The sequence below is a fragment of the Callithrix jacchus genome, chromosome 22 (genome assembly GCF_049354715.1).
Source record: "Callithrix jacchus isolate 240 chromosome 22, calJac240_pri, whole genome shotgun sequence".
NCBI classification, from domain to species: domain Eukaryota; kingdom Metazoa; phylum Chordata; class Mammalia; order Primates; family Cebidae; genus Callithrix; species Callithrix jacchus.
Window position 1 is genome coordinate 44,596,085 of NC_133523.1, and position 15,476 is coordinate 44,611,560.

Genomic DNA, 15,476 nt, shown 5'->3' on the forward strand with positions numbered 1-15,476 from the left:
CTTGGTGAACTCCTACTTATCCTTTAAACCCCTGCACAAATGCCCCCTCATGGGAGAAGCCTCCCCTGAGTCCTTCGGGAAGAGCCTGTGGACCTGGCATGGTGCACCCCGTACCTTCTTCTGGTACAACACTGATCTATTTGTGTTATGTGTTGGTGCAGCAACGGGAGTGGCTTCTGTGTGCCAGACACTAATAGAGGTGTAAACAGAGCATTGGGACTGGGTGACCAAAAATGGACCCCTTTAGCCTGAGCAATTCAGGAAGGCCTCCTGGAGGAGGTGACTTTTGAGTGAAGACCTGAATGACAGGAAGGTAGGGCTGGCCAGTCTCCCCAACCTAACTAGCAGCTCCTTGAGGGTAGTGCCTGGTCTGATTCATCTTTGAGGCCTGGCATAAGACATGGCTGGATAAACATTGTAGAGTGACTAAAGAGATGGATGAGTTGCCTTTAAAAATGAATTGAGTTTTCAGGTTTCCACTGACCTCACTTCTGATCCTTGGATGACAAACACAGCTGATATGCCTGACTGACATTTCCTGGGTGTGCTAATGGGGGCAGAAGGGGAAAGAGGCCACAGAAGGGAACTGTGTACACCAACCTCCTGGAAGCTTTGCAGGGGCAGGGACCTGGTGGTCACCCCTACATATGTCTCCAGCACCCAGCGCTGGGCCTGGCCTGTAGTAAATGCTCCATAAATTGATGACTGAAAGGACAAGCCAGAAACAACAGTGCTTAGCGGGAAATTTGTGTCGTGCCTATATTTAGCTAGCTTATGTTACTGCTGCACAGTTCAGGATAAGCTAAGACACTCAAAGGTTTGTTTTTGATATGGAGTTTTGCTCTTTCGTCCAGGCTGGAGTCCAGCGGCATGATCTCAGGTCACTGCAACCTCTGCCTCCTGGGTTCAGTGGATTCTGGATTCTCCTACTTCAGCCTCCCGAGTAGCTGGGATTATAAGCGACCACCAGCATGCCCTGCTAATTTTTGTATTTTTAGTAGACACAGAGTTTTGCTCTTTTGGCCAGGCTGGTCTCAAACTCCTGATCTCAGGTGATCTGCCTGCCTCGGCCTCCCAAAGTGCTCAGATTATAGGCATGAGCACTGCACCTGGCCAACACTCAAACTTCCATTAGCTTTACCTGGATTCTGTGAATAAACTCCCCTCCCCTCCCCCAGTTTCAGGGAGAGACAATTCCTCCCTGCAAGTTTTCAGGACAAAAATCTCACAGCCAATTAATAGCAGACAAACCAAAGGTTTTCCCCTAAATGTCAGAGGGAGGTTTCTTGGCACAAACTTAGCCATTGAGGTGGCAAGAGTTCCCCAATCTTCACCACCCCTCGGCCCTCTGGCCTTAGAGGCTGGGATGGAAGCAAGGTAAGGTCCCTTGAGTTCCAGCGGCCCCACAAAGGTAGAGAAGGTACCGTATGACTCAGAGCCAGCCAAGACAGGAGGAACTGGAGTTGGGTGGAACCAGAAGTGGGAAACGGTGTGAGATAAGAAGGAAGTGGTTAAAAGGGGGTTCCTGGCACTTGGGACTAGGGTAGGAAAAATTATTCTTCCATCAGCCCTAAAGGATGGGGTTGGAGGGTTGGGTTTGGGGGCTACCCCTGTGCAGTTATTCCCTGGACAAGGAGTCAAACACGCTCTCACGGGGATGTGGTCAGATCATGACAACAGGTAACCTTTAGTCAGAGCTCACCACCCACTGTGTTAAGCCTCACATGATAATCACTGTGAAGATTTACATACACGTGTTATATCAGAGTCTCCTCACAACATGTCTAAGAGGTAGGCACATCATTGTTCCCATTTTGCAGATGAGGAACCGAGGCTCAGAGAGGGCACTTGACTTGCCCAAGGTCACACAGCAGGGAAAGGCAGAGGAAGGCAGGTTGGGTGACCCCAATAACTGCTCTCAGAGACTGGGCCATGACCAGCTTCCTTGCTTCTCTGGAATGAACCTTTGCCACCTTTTTCTGCACTTCAGCTTCAGTGCAGGCAGTGAACAGGGGTGGGCGGGGGGAATCAAGCGAGAGGAGAGATGTTAAGAGGTATGGACAGCGGCAGAGGTTTGAGCAGTGCAGGCAGGGGTGAGTTCAGCCGACTGGGGAGGAAGAGGATGGACGATGGAGTTTGGGCATCTGGATCAGTTGGAGCGTATGACTTTATTGATCCAAGGCGTGTATTTGCAGATCTGGGTGTAGACAGCTGGATGCTGGGCAGAGCCGCAGGGGTAAACACCCCAAGAGAGGATGCCTTGGAGGGTCTCGTCACAGACCAGGGGGCCTCCCGAGTCACTCTGGGTATGGCAGAAAGGAGAGATCAAATAAATACGCCACCATGAGGGCTGCCACTTTGGGATCTGGGGCAGTGGTGGGGAAGGAAGGGGCTGGTTGGGATAAAGTTGAGGGTGGGGCGGGGTTGGAATTAGGTGTGTATGATGCTGGCAGGAGGAACAGAGGGGGACTTCGGGTTATGGAGGCTGGGCTGGGGTGGGAATGGAGATTCGGTGAGACTGGTTGGGATTGTAGCTCACGGAAGGTGAGGAGATGGAGATGGGCTTGGAGATGGGAATGGGGTGGGGTTAGGAATGGCTAGAGGATGGAAACGGGATTGAGGATCCGGATGAAGAGGGGGGTAGGACTGGAGAAGAGTTGGGGCCAAGGATGGGTGTGGGAATGGAGTTGGGGAGTGGGGACAGGGTCTGCTGTTTTCCCATAACCTCCCCGTGTCCTCCCTCCCAAGAGTCAGAGCCGCTCCCTGTTCAGACCCTACCTGGCAAGGGTCCTGGCCCTGGTCCAGTCCTGCACATATCATGTTATTGGTGACCACACCAGGGTAGAAGACCTCACACTCTCTAGGGCTCAGGATAGTGACTCTGGAGCAGCTCAAGCCCTTGTTGTACTTCACTAAAGGGAGAATACACCAGTCATCCCTGGGTCCAGCCCCCAATCCGTGGGGAGCCAGGAGTCCAGATACAAGACTGTTTCTATCCCAGCCCCCAGCCCCTCCTCTTTCAGACTCAAAATCCAGGCCCCAGCACTTCCCCACTTAGGTCCAGGAGTCCAGGCCCCCAGCCCCTCCTCCCTTGGACTCACAGACCCAGGCATCCAGGCCCTCAGCCCCTCCTCTGTGAGACCCAGGAGTCCAGGCCCTACCCCATCCTTCCTCAGACCCAGGAGTCCAGGCCCCACCCCGTCCTTCCTCAGACCCAGGAGTTCAGGCCCCTAGCCCCCTCCTCCTGAGATTCTGGCCTCAGGGCCCTGACTCTTGCCTCTCCGGGTGGCCGTGGTGGCCCAACCAGCGACCTGGCACTGGTCTCCTGGCTGGGCACAGCCGTAGGGAAGCTGCAGGGCCCGGACTCGGGGTCCTGGTACTACGGGCCTGGCCAGCTTCAGCAACATGAGGTCGTGCTCATCCGATCGCCTTGGCAGGATGGGGCCCGAGTCCTGGCGGTACTTGGGATGGACGACAGAGCGAGTGGTCCGGCGGAGCTGCTCGCCCTGAAGAAGCAGCAGGTGGTCATCCCCAACTCGAGCCCACAGTGGCCTGGTGGAAGGAAGAACAATGTGAAGGCAAACGCTTCATAGGGACTGGGAAGGCAGGCGTGGGCAGTGGGGTGAGGGCTGGAGTAGGACCCAGAGATGGGAGGGGTATGAGGGAAGAGGGGCTTGGGGGAGAAGGGGACTCAGACTTGGGCTCCTGGACATGGGCAGGAGGAATCACTGTTTTGAGCTCCGAGGATCTGCAGGATTTTGAGAAGGGTTGGGGGCCTGGACTCCTAGGTAAGTCTACTCCACATTTTTCCTTTTCTTTTCCTTTCCTTTCTGTTTTCTTTTTTCAGACAGAATTTCACTCCTCACACAGGCTGGAGTGCAACGACGCAATCTCGGCTCATTGCAACCTCTGCCTTCCTGGTTCAAGTGATTCTCCTGCCTCAGCGTCTCAAAGTAGCTGGGATTACAGGCACCTGCCACCACACCCAGCTAAGTTTTTGTATTTTTAATTGAGACGGGGTTTCGCCATGTTAGCTAGGCTGGTCTTGAACTCCTGACGTCAGGTGATCCACCTGCCTCGGCCTCACAAAGTGCTGGGATTACAGGAGTGAGCCACTGCGCCCAGCCCGCCACATTTTCTCTGTGATAATACCCAACTCTTCCTCCTTCACTGGGGACTCACGAAGTGAACCTTTTCCTTTAGTTCTAAATTCCTGACCGCACCGGACCCTGACTTCTATCGTTGGATGTCACCACCTGCTCCTAGAGCTCAAGGAGGGTCAGCGGGACAGGAGTGACCAGCCCAGAAATGCCGAGAAGGACCACACCGCCCCCTGGCGGCCACAGGGCAAAGCCCGTGTCCTCTTCTGCAGGAAGGACACAAGGGACCGCGCCTCCAGCCGTGGGAGTTCCGAGCGCCCCGGCCCTGCCCGCTCCTCCCCGGAGGCCGCCTCCACAGCCCCCCGTGGCGTCCTCAGGGATGTCCTCCTACTTGTTCCCGCAGTGCGCGGCCGTGAGCACCCAACTCTGGTCCACCAGGACGCCCGCGCAGTGGAACGAGAGGCCGTTGAAGAGCGAGACCTGCCACGGCTGCGAGCCGCGAGCGCATGGGGTGCCGTAGGCTTCGGGGTCCAAGCGCGTGTCGTTTTGGGGGAGCAGCACCGCCTCCGCGGCTGGAGAAAGAAGATGAAATCAGAGCATGGAGGGCAGGGGCTGGAGCTGGGGTCGGAGCGGGGCTGTGGGACTGGGCTGTGTTGTGGACGAGGCGCGCAGCCCGAACGGGAGGGTGGTAGGAACAGTTGGGGGGTTCGCGTGCATCAACGGGAACGGGAGGAGAAGCAGCGCGTGAAGGTGGAAGGAAGCTGGGAAAGGGTGGCGTGGAGTAGTGAGAGAATAGGTTGGGTCTGGAGGGCAGGGGCTGAACGCAGCGCGCCAGGAGAGCCGGCTAGAACGCAGCCCGTCCGCAGAGGGGCGGGGATGGAACGCAGAGGGGAGGTTAGGGAGCGGGGATAGAACTCGGGGTGCTGGGAGGAGAAGGGGCGGGAATAACAAAACGGGATTGAACATCGGGGATAAAGGTGGGGCACAGTGCTTTACCCCTGTAATCTCAGTACTTTGAGAAGCCGCGGCGGTTGGACTGCTGTAGCCGGGGAGGTCAAGACCAGCCTGGGCAAAATAGCAAACCCAGTGTTCTACAAACACACACACATACACAAGCCGGTTGCGAAGGCGTGCGCCTGTAGTCACAGCTACCTGATAGGCTGAGGTGGGAGGATCAATTGAGCCCAGGAAGTGGAAGTTGCAGTGAGCTGAGATTGGGCCACTGCACTCCAGCCTGGGTGACAGAGTAGACCCTGTCTCAAAAAAAAAAAAAAAAAAAAGCCGGGTGTGGTGGTGCCTGCCTGTGGTCCCAGCTACTCCGGAGGCTGAGGATAGCTTGAGCCCAGGAGGTCGAGGCTGCAGTGAGCTCTGATTGGGCCACTCTACTCCAGCCTTGGCGAAAGACCACGACCCTCTCTCGAAAAAAGAAAGAAAAGAAAAGAAAAATAGAAAAGAAGGGAAGAATGAAGGAAAGAAGAAAGAAAGAGAGAAAGCGAGGGAGAGGGCACAAAGCGGAAAGGCAAGACAGGATGAAATAGGGTGGTGTAAAAAGGCGGGGCCGGGATGGGGCTGCGGAGGAGGAGAAAGAACGGCGAGGAGTCCACGGAAAAAGCGAGGATCCGGGTGGCAGAAATCGGACGGGGCCTGAGTGGGGCAGGACACCCAGGGGCCGAGCCAGAAGAAGGGCCCAGCTGACTTGGGGGCGGGCCCTGCCCGGAGCGCTGAGTGGGTGCTGGGGTCCCGGGGCAGGAGAGGTGCGCGGGGCTTGGTGACCGGAGCACACTCTCCTCCCGCCGGCGCCTCTCGCCGCCCCTGGTCCCTGCCTCACCCCAGAATTGCGTCACCAGCAGCGGCAGCAGCTTCGCCAGTGTCCTGGCGCCAGAGGCGGCGGAGAGGTGGAGGAGCGGGGGTCTCATGGCCAAGATCTGCTGGGGTGTATGTGTTGGGGGGTTAGGTTAAAACAGATACTCCGTTAGAGACCCCCCACCTCACTGTGCCCATGCGCCCAGCCTGAGCCACCCCAGCCCGCAGCACCCTTTTGACTTGCAGGGGCGGGCAGACGGGAGATTCTCAGAATGGAACGGCCGTAATTAGCGCAATTTCCCTAATGATGCCCCTCGCTGCACCTTCCCGTCCTCCCTGCGCTGAAAGGGAGCGCGCTCTCCGCGCCCCGGCTTTCCTCCTCCTTCACGCGCCGGGTGGGGATCCGAGGCTCGGAGCCAGTGGGAGCCTCTTCCTCATCCTCACAGCGGGGGGACTTTTGCGTCCCGCAGATAGAGAAACCGTGGCTCCAAGCCGGCTCCTGCCCGCGGCCCGGGGGTCCCCACCCATCCTCTCGCAATCCACCTCCACCCGGGTGGGGTGCAGCCCGCTTCACCTGGGAGTCGCCGATAGGAAGGAGGGAGGGAACCCAGGCGTGCCTCTGCCCTGCCTGTGGTCCGCCGCTGGTATCCTCTGTCCAGGGACCCCTGGCCGGACCTTCCCTTTTAACCCCGAGGAGTCCGGAAGCTTCTCCACCCTCCCCCACCCCTCCCTGAGGCTCCCTCCCTCCCTTTCCCTCTGTCTAATTATACAGTGGGTGAGGCTGGCACTCCTGGGTCCCAGATTCCTGCTCTGGGAGGGGCCCTGGAATACAGGCTTCTCCCAGTGCCCGAAACACCCCCTTTTCATCCCTTTTGGAGCTGGCTTCTGTGGGGATTCCCCAAGTCCCCGTTTCAAGCAGGCTTCCCGGGTTTGGGGAGAGGGTTCCACATCCCAAGGGAGGCTGGGGGTGGCGGGATGAGAGGTGAGTGAGAAAGGAAACCAACGGGAAGTGCTTACCTAGGGTGACAAAGTCAGAAGCCAGACTTCGAAGAGGAAGGAGGGAGGCCCAGAGATAAAGCAGATTGAGTAGGTGGGACAGAGACTGGTTTGGAAAGGGAGATTGTCACAAACAAAGGCTAAAAGAGCCAGAGAGAGAGAGGCACGGAGGCTGAGACACACAGAGACAAGGCAAGAGGGAAACCCACGCCTGCTCTGCGGCCGTGAGCGAGCTCTGTGTGTCTCAGTGACTAGCCTGTGTGTGTGTTAGGGCTGTGGCTCTACCTCATGTCCATGTGTGGCCACCTCACACCCTCCCTGCCATCTGCATGCCACCAGGTGACACACAGGGCCCTGAATCACAGGAGGTCAAAGCTTCGAGGGGCATCAGCATCGCCTCGGCCAACTCCCTCATCTCAGGTGAGGAATGGGAGGTTCAGAGAGGGCAGTGACTCACGGGAGGTCACACAGCAAGTCCACTTAACAACCAGAAGGCCCTGGTTCCACTCTGGGCTCCTGTTGCTCATGCCAGCCCCTCTCCTTCAAGGTGAGAGACCATGCCAGGAGATCCTGAATTGGCTGGGTGCTGTAGCTCATGTCTGTAATCCCAGCACTTTGGGAGGCATGAGGTCAGGAGTTCGAGACCAGCCTGGCCAACATAGTGAAACCCTGTCTCTACTAAAAATACAGCAAGTACTCAAGCATGGCGGTGCAGGCCTATAATTGCAGCTACTAGGGAGGCTGAGGCAGGAAAATTGCTTGAACCTGGGAGGCAGAAGTTGCAGTCAGCCAAGATCGCACCATGGCACTCCAACCTCGGTGAAAGAGCAAGACTCCACCTCAAAAAAAAAAAAAAAGAGAGAGAGAGAGAAGGCCCTGAGTTCTGGATTTTCTGTTGGACGTCCTCTTCATAGGTTGTGTGACTCACTGCTGGCCATCTGAACTTTCTGAGGTGTTGTTTTATATGCACCAGCTAATCCTCCCACTGCCAGTCACACGTGGCCGTCCAGTCTTGGATATGTCACAAGTAAGATGAAGGAGTTACATCTCTGGCTTTACATAGATATATATATATATTTTGATGGAGTCCCGCCCTGTTGCCCAGGCTGGAGTGCAGTGGCGTGATCTTGGCTCACTGCAACCTCCACCTCCCAGGTTCAAGTGAGTCTCCTGCCTCAGCCTCCTGAGTAGCCGGGATTACAGGTGCCCGCCACCACATCCAGCTAATTTTTTGTATTTTTAGTAGAGACGGGGGTTTCATTATGTTGGCAAAGCTGGTCTCAAACTCCTGACCTGTGATCCGCCTGCCTCAACCTCTCAAATTGCTGCAATTACAGGCGTGAGCCACCACACCTGGCTGGCTTTATGTAATTTTAATTGTAAGAGCCACGTGTGGTTAGTGGCTACCTACCATGTTGGCCAGCAGAGGTCTCCACCACCTAATTATGTATCAAGGAAGCTGGAAAAAAACAATGATGAGCTCCTTTTGTTAAGTCTTAGAACGTGCAGGCTGACTGACTTCTTTACTTACTGTGTTATACTTTTGCATACGCAGTTTTACAGATAAGGAGACAAACAGCCTTCCTCGAGGCATCTCACTTGGTAGTTGAGACCACCTTGCTTCAGATGCTTGCTCTCCTCACCTCGTGACCGTGAGTAACTGACTTCGTTTTTCTGTGTCTCAGTTTCTTCACCTATAAAATAGGTAGGATAACAGTGCCGACCTCAGAGGGTTTTATGAGGATTAAATTAGCTGATACATTTAAAAGCACTTGGAGGCCAGGCACAGTGGCTCCGGCCTGTAATGCCAGCACTTTTGGAGGCTGAGAACAGACTGCTTGAGCCCAGGAGTTTGAGACTAGCCTGGGCAACACAGTGAGACTCCATCTCGACAAAAAATACAAAACTTAGCTGGGCTTTGTGGCATGTGCCTGTAGTCCCAGCTAGTCTGAAGCAAAACAATCACTTAAGCCCCAGAAATTGAGGTTGTCTCGAGCTATGATTGTGTTACTGCACTCCAGCCTGGGCAGTGGAGCAAGACTCTCATAAATAGATTAATTAATTTAATTAAATTAATAAAGAAAAGCCAGTCAGGCATAGTGGCTCACGCCTGTAATCCTAGCATTTTGGGAGGCTGAGGCGGGCAGATCACCTGAGGTCAGGAGTTTGAGACCAGCGTGGCCAACATAATGAAGCCCCGTCTCTACTAAAAGTACAAAAATTAGCCAGGTGTGGTGGCTCATGCCTGTAATCCCAGCTACTCAGGAGGCTGAGGCAGGAGAATTGCTTGAACCCAGGAGGCAGAGGTTGAAGTGAGATAGTGCCACTGCATTCCAGCCTGTGCGACAGAACGAGACTATCTAAAATAAAATAAAAGCCCTTGGATTGGGGTCTAGCACATAAGCACTCCGTAGATTCACTCATTTAGGGATGTTTATTGAAACCTCGATTTATGCCAGGAGCTGTCTTCAGGACTGGGGACACAATAGCGAACAAACCAGCTGTTATCATTCCCAGAGTCACAATAGTTCACGGCAGAATTTGAATCCAGGTCTCACTGATCTCAAACCCCAGGCTGATTATTCAGTGACAGCATCTCCTGTAGTACAGGAGGCCCAGAGAGTGTTCACAGAGGGTCTTGGCTTAGGGCTTCTTAGTAGCAGAGAGAACAGGAACCAATCACCAAGCAGACATGGCGGATGCTGGGCCGTGGTGCGTGGGTCCAGTCTAATTGTTGTTCATTGTCTCCTGGATCCAGTCCACATATTTGCAGACTTTGGTGTAGACACCAGGCTTTCGAGTGATCGCACACGGATCCTGGCCCCAGGAGATAATGCCTTGAAGAGAGTGGTTACAGACCAGAGGGCCCCCGGAGTCACCCTGCGCGTGGGGAGAGAGAACATTGGTCAGAGAAAGAGTCGGGCGTGGTGTTAGCCAGGGAGGAGGTGGTGATGGTGCTGGGAGGGGGGTTGAGACTGAGGATGGGGAGGCACTGGGGTTGGTGATAGGTGGAGGGATAAGGCTGGGATTATGGGTGGGATAAACAATGGGGTTAGGCTCAAAAGAGAATTTGGGGATGTTGGAGCTGGAAATGGGATGGAAACAGGGATGGAGCTGAAGTTTGCGCTGAGTCAGAAATGGGAACCAGGAGAGAGATGGATTGGGAGTCGCAGGGGAGGTGGGCTGAGGTCGGGATGAGATTGTGGATGTCGGTGAATATGTACTTGAAGTTGGGGATGGGGGTGGGGATGTGGTTGGAGACCCAGGCCCTGCCCGCTGACCTGGCAGGAGTCCTTGCCCCCTTTCTGAACGCTGGCACACACCATGGTGTCTGTGATGTTGTTGGGGTAGGCGTGCTCACACTCTTGGTGCTCAATGATGGTGATGTTGGCGCATCGCAAGCTGTGGGGCAGGCGCACTGTGGAAACAGCGTGAGGGGCTGCGGGATGACAATGTAAGGACCCCTGCCACCTCCCCTAATGCAGCGCTTGCTGTGACCCAGGCCCTGGAAGAATCCCTGTCCTTAGACGCAGCCAACTCACCTCTCTGCTTGTAGCAACAACAGCAGTGCTAACCAGACAGAGCCTCACTCAGCTGCCCAGGCTGGAGTGCAGTGGCATGATCTCCACTCACTCACCTCCGCCTCCCAGGTTTAGGCGATTCTCCTCTCTCAACCTCCCGAGTAGCTGGGATTACAGGTGCGCACCACCACATCCGGCTAATTTTTGTATTTTTCGTAGAGACGGAGTTTCCCCATGTTGGGCAGGCTGGTCTCTAACTCCTGACTTCAGGGGATCCACCCCCCTCAGCCCCACAAAGTGCTGAGATTACAGGCATGAGCCACGGAGCCCGGCCTGCTATCCAGTACATTATTTATACCAGCTGCTTGATATACATTATCTCTAATCCAATCCCGGCAGGTGGGTATAATTATTCTCATTTTATAGAGGAGAAAATCAAGATTCAGAGAGGTGAAGTGGCTTGCCTAAGTTCCTACAACCGGGCGGTTGTGGATGTATGACCGCACATCCATCTGACTCCAAGGCTCCAACTTTTGTCTCCACCTTCCCCCGTCCTGACGTTTTCCACGCATCCCCTCAACTTATCCCACAATCACCACTTTGAACCACATCTCTGGTCCCCTGACCCCTTCCACAATCAAGACCACCCCTTCCCCACCACCCTGGGCCGGGTTCCCCTCTGGAGCTCCTACACTGGGGGCTGGATGTGCTGCCCCAGCCGGAAATGAGGCAGCTGGTGCCAGCGGTGACACAGCTCGAGGAGAGGGTGAGGGGTCGCACAGCCCAGGTGATGGAGGCTGGCGATGCCATCTTCACCAGCATGATGTCATTGCGGTGGTCTTTGTTGGGGAGGCTGTTGTTGAAGCCAGGGTGGGGGAAGGACTCGGTGGCTGTCCGCGTCTGCTCACAGCCTTCCCGCCGCTGGAGGTTGTGCTCCCCCAGGTGAACTATGTAGCGGCTGAGGTGGGAGAGACCGTGGTTGGAGGATGAAAGGTGGGAAAAGACACGAGGTGGGGGGAGGCATGGGCGGGAGAGGTGAGTGACACCTTTGAGGGTGAAGAGACATCGCTCTACTTCCAGCCTCTTCCATGTCCCCCAGCCACAGCCCCACCCCAACCCCATTCATCTCCCCACCTTCAATCCCAGCTTGAGCCCATCAACCTTGCTGACAGTGCCCGTCCAGTCTCTGATCCCCTTCCCACACCCCTCTCCCCAGCTCCTCTCCATCCATCTCTGCATTCCCAGGCCCCTCCCGGCCCCGCCCCAGCCCCCGCACCCACGGCTTGCGGCAGTGGGCTGCTGTCAGGAGCCATCTGGGGGCGATGAGGGTTGCCCCACAGAGCAGCCGCGTCTTCTCAAACAGGGCTGCCTGCCAGGGCTGGGAGTGAGGCTTGCACTCAAACCCCTTGATGATCCTGGTCTCTCCCGCTACGAGTCCTGGAGAGGTGAGAGCATACGGAGGCGCTCAGAAAGGAGAGGTGGACTCCCAGAAATGGGGGTGGGGAGGAGAGAAGGAGGAGGGAGGTCTGGGCCCTTGCCTGGTGTCCCTCTGGTTTGCACGCTGGATGCTGGGGCGGGGTGTTAGAGGGCAAAAATACTTCCATAGGGCCGGGCGCAGTGGCCCACACGGGTAAACCCAGCACTTTGGGAGGCTAAGGTGAGAGGATTGCTTGAGCCCAGGAGTTCAAGACCAGCCTGGGCAAACATGGTGAGATCCCCATCTCTACAAAAAATTAAACAATTAGCCTAGCTTGGCGGCAGGCGCCTGTGGTCCCAGCTACCCGGGAGGCTGAAATGACTTAAGGATTCCTTAAGCCTGTGATGGCACCACTGCCCTCCAGTCTGGACACAGAGTGAGACCTTGTCTCTGGAAAACAACAACACAAGCCAACTTCCAGACTGCGTGGTTGGTCGTCCCTGTCCCGTTCACTGTGAGTGACACTCCCCGACCCTCCCCTGCGACCCCCTAGGATCCTCTTGGCTTCTCCTCTTTTGGCGTTTAAAGGGATGGTCTGAAAGGCGTGCAAGCCCTCATGGCAGCCGCTCCCAGTTCAGAGGCCGTGTGGCTTGTTCTGTGATTTGGAATTGGCCCATCACGGTCCAGACACAGAGGGTTATGAGATCCCAGAGACTCGAGAGGGAGGCTCCTGCCCTGCCCCATTCCCTGCCGTACCTGTCACCAGAGCAAGCATGATTAACTGCAGAATCCTCATGGCCTGGAGTGGGGAGGGGCGGGCCCCAGGTTCCTCTGGGAACAAGGAGGAACATGGCCGCATCACTTGACTTGACGGGGAAGTCGGGGGCTGGCTCCTGCCTGCTCCTTTCTCCCGCACCTGCTCCTGCACCCCAGTTGGGAGAAACAAGGTTGGGGAAACTCCCTGTTTCTCACAGCACTCAGACATCCAGACACTTAAAATATATCTCAGGTGTCAAGGGTGGCCTTGGAGGGGGCCTGGTCACAGCTCGAAGCTGCCAGGGGATGTGGAGGTTGTTGGGAGGGGCTTTGACCCGGCTCGCCCTGGGCTGGCCCCATTCAAGTCAGCCATGGGACCTTCTTGGTGCGTTTCAGAGGCTGTTTCCCTTCTTGCCTTTAGAGCTGGCCAGGCCCCAGCAGCTTGGGCTGGAAGGACAAGGGGAACCAGACCCCGTTCTGTAGCCACCCCTTTTTCATGTCTTCGTGGCAGGGGGATATAGAGCCTTTGAGGTCTGCTGGTGGTGGTGGGGGGGTGCGGGTAGGAAACGCAGCCCCAGACAATGTCTGGGCCTCCCATCACCCAACTTGCTGAACCCCTGCCCCTTCGAAGGACAGCCAAGCCGAGCTGGGCGGGGCTGGTCGAGGGGAGGGCCAGTGCCCTCAGCTGCCCTGTCCAGCGGGGGTGAGAGCAGAGGGCCGGCTCAGCAGCTGAAGCCATGGAGATCAGAGGTAACCGAGGCTGGAGCCAGCCATTGAAGGTGAGAGGCACAGAGAGAGGCTAGGAACCCCCACCCAAGCAGAGAAGGACAGAGCAGAGGGAGAAATGGGTGCCCGAGGGGGACAGGTGTCCTTCGGGAGGGCTGACACCTGGAGTGGGGGCCTTCCCTCTCCTCCTGGACTCACGGGATCTGGGGCTGGGGCTCTGGGGGCCCGGTGGTGGCCGCGGCGGCTGCAGCAGGTAAGTTGAGTTGGAGTGCCAGGTGCCAGGCACCAGGCAGGCGGGCAGGCGGGGGGTGGCCCCGGGCGGGCCCAGGATGACTGGCCTCCAAGCCCTGCCTTAATGCCCTGGGGCGGGGTGTGTGTGGGGGCCCTCCTGCCTGCCTGCCTGTGCCACCTCTCCAAGCCCCTCTTCTCCCTGCGTCTCGGCATCCCTCTGTCTGTCTGCCTGCCTGAAGCCTTCCGTTCCCTGCGCCGAGTCTCTGAATCTGCCTCTCGCCCCATGGGTCATTCCCTGTCATTTGGTAATTCTGACTTTGTGTGCATGTGTGATTTTTCTCTTTCTGTCTCTACGTGTCTGTCTGCCGTTCTCTGTCCATGTCCCTGTCTTTACCTCCACACTTCTCTCTCCATCTGGCTCTGGGTGGCCCTTTCTCTAATTCCTTCTATCTCTGTGTCTCAGTCAGTCTCTGACTGTATCTCTGTCTTGCAGTGTCTCAAAATCTCTCTCCCTCCATCTAAGCTCCGTCTCTCTCTTTCCTTCTGTCCCAGCCACTCCCTCTCCACAGACTCAGCCCAGGTGGGCCCCTGGCCTCCTCTGGGCCGTTTCCTTCTCCTTTGCAAGGCAAGAGGGGGGGTGCTGGGGTGTCACAGAGGTGGGGCTGCTGCCAGGCACAGGGGCAGGACCGAGGAGGGTGGGGGAGGCAGGTCAGGGCCTGTGGAAGCCGAGTCCAGGAAAGGGAACAGAGTCCTCGGCTGCGCCCCACCCCAGGGCTCCTCTGGGGCCTCGCTTCTCAGCTGACCAGCTGACCATTCCCCTGCCCCCTTCTCCCTGCCTCCCAGGCAGTCCAAGTCTGGCTGTTCACTTACTGGCTGCTGCGAGACCTCTGCCTGATGACTTCCCGTCCTGCAGCCACCTCAACCTCTGCATCTGCAAAAACCCGACGCGGACTCCTGCTTCTCCCAGCTCGTCTGTTTTCACCCAGGTCCCTTCCCTTGGCTTTCCTCCCCTCTCTCCCCTAACCAGATATGGAGCAAGTCAGGGGAGGGCCTAGATTCTGACAGCAGCCAGCCCTGGCCTCAAACCTAGGTGCTTCCCCTTCCTACCACTATGACTACCCTTATGACGTGGGGACAAGGGACTCCACCCCTGTGAGGCTCAGTTTCTTCATCTGAGAGATGGGGGTGACAGACCTGTGCAAGATTGCTGGGGAGGTTGGGATCAGGCCTCCAGGAGGGTCCATTTGGAAAGAGCAGACTGCAGGGGGCCTTGGCAAATGCACCTCTGCTGTTAGGATTGCCTGTCCCTCCCTCCCTCCCTCCTCCAGGTCCCCTTCAGTGCATTTGGGGAGATGTTCTCTCCTCACCTCTTGAGTCCCAGTGGAGACAGAATCCAAGGGGTGGGCAGGAGAATTTTAAGATGTAGGCTGAGCGCTCTTGCTTTCCAAGGCTGCACCCCACCCTTCATCATCGCATATATATTAGAACAAAGCCACATCCCACATTAAAGATCCAATGTGTACTTGATTACAAGGAAGGAAACTGCCTTTGGCTGTTGGATAGAAAGCTACGTTTTAAGGATGTTGAATTAAATGGTCGTGAACGTTGATTTGGCAGCTTTCCTCTGGTATTTTGGAGCGAAGGACTTTCTTTTTTTTTCCCCTTGGGTTGTTTGTGGACCCTTGAAAAGCTTATAAGCTCTGGGCACTGTTTCTATCATGCCGGATGAAAAAACATGGCTCTTATTCATATGGTTGGGTTTTTGTTTTGAGATGGGGTTTCACTTTATTGCCCTAGCTGGGGTGCAGTGGGCGATCTCAGCTTCTTGCAGCCTCTTCCTCCCTGGCTTGAGTGATCTTCCTGCCTCAGCCTCCCAAGTAGTTGGGACTACAGGCACGTGCCACCACACCCAGCTAATTTTTTGTA

General features: G+C 56.2%; 2 protein-coding genes and 1 long non-coding RNA gene across 6 annotated transcripts in view; 1 reads left to right on the forward strand and 2 right to left on the reverse strand.

The window, feature by feature from the left end:
• The window catches only part of LOC144580747 (uncharacterized), a 164,258-nt gene extending 149,099 nt beyond the window's left edge, over positions 1 to 15,159 (forward strand). The window contains exons 11-13 of the long non-coding RNA XR_013530856.1: positions 3,848 to 7,319; positions 8,455 to 8,551; positions 9,658 to 15,159. This is a non-coding gene — a long non-coding RNA (uncharacterized LOC144580747). The remainder of the gene's footprint in view (positions 1 to 3,847; positions 7,320 to 8,454; positions 8,552 to 9,657) is intronic.
• On the reverse strand, positions 1,650 to 6,560 carry KLK10 (kallikrein related peptidase 10). Of its 2 annotated transcripts, none has more exons than XM_008988483.5 (6): positions 6,478 to 6,560; positions 5,929 to 6,025; positions 4,492 to 4,672; positions 3,278 to 3,552; positions 2,779 to 2,912; positions 1,650 to 2,302 (listed from the first exon to the last, which is right to left on the reverse strand). In XM_008988483.5, exons 2-6 carry the CDS (start codon positions 6,014 to 6,016, stop codon positions 2,150 to 2,152), a joined length of 831 nt encoding a protein of 276 aa, XP_008986731.1. In that variant the 5' UTR covers positions 6,017 to 6,025; positions 6,478 to 6,560; the 3' UTR covers positions 1,650 to 2,149. The 2 variants fall into 2 exon arrangements, with proteins under 2 accessions (XP_008986731.1, XP_008986732.1); XM_008988484.5 differs by having other exon boundaries at positions 5,929 to 6,028.
• KLK11 (kallikrein related peptidase 11) lies at positions 9,315 to 14,610 on the reverse strand. Of its 3 annotated transcripts, none has more exons than XM_035284835.3 (6): positions 14,421 to 14,610; positions 12,594 to 12,668; positions 11,701 to 11,857; positions 11,113 to 11,378; positions 10,181 to 10,317; positions 9,315 to 9,779 (listed from the first exon to the last, which is right to left on the reverse strand). In XM_035284835.3, the coding sequence occupies exons 1-6, from the start codon at positions 14,479 to 14,481 to the stop codon at positions 9,627 to 9,629; spliced, it is 849 nt and encodes a 282-aa protein (XP_035140726.3). In that variant the 5' UTR covers positions 14,482 to 14,610; the 3' UTR covers positions 9,315 to 9,626. The 3 variants fall into 3 exon arrangements, with proteins under 3 accessions (XP_035140726.3, XP_035140727.1, XP_054105894.1); XM_035284836.3 differs by having other exon boundaries at positions 12,594 to 12,759; XM_054249919.2 differs by having other exon boundaries at positions 12,594 to 12,759; positions 13,518 to 14,610.
• Positions 15,160 to 15,476: the final 317 nt, after the last annotated feature.

Excerpts from the sequence above, each read along its gene's own strand:
- KLK10 (XM_008988483.5), bottom strand. The coding sequence starts at position 6,016 with ATGAGACCCCCGCTCCTCCACCTCTCCGCCGCCTCTGGCGCCAGGACA. Across the intron at positions 3,553-4,491 it reads GCCGCGCACTGCGGGAACAA|GCCACTGTGGGCTCGAGTTG; the intron begins GTAGGAGGACAT and ends TCCTTCCACCAG. Across the intron at positions 2,913-3,277 it reads CACCACGGCCACCCGGAGAG|TGAAGTACAACAAGGGCTTG; the intron begins GCAAGAGTCAGG and ends TTCTCCCTTTAG.
- KLK11 (XM_054249919.2), bottom strand. The coding sequence starts at position 13,835 with ATGGGGCGAGAGGCAGATTCAGAGACTCGGCGCAGGGAACGGAAGGCT. Across the intron at positions 11,858-12,593 it reads CATGCTTGCTCTGGTGACAG|GACTCGTAGCGGGAGAGACC; the intron begins GTACGGCAGGGA and ends TCACCTCTCCAG. Across the intron at positions 9,780-10,180 it reads GGGGCAAGGACTCCTGCCAG|GGTGACTCCGGGGGCCCTCT; the intron begins GTCAGCGGGCAG and ends CCCCACGCGCAG.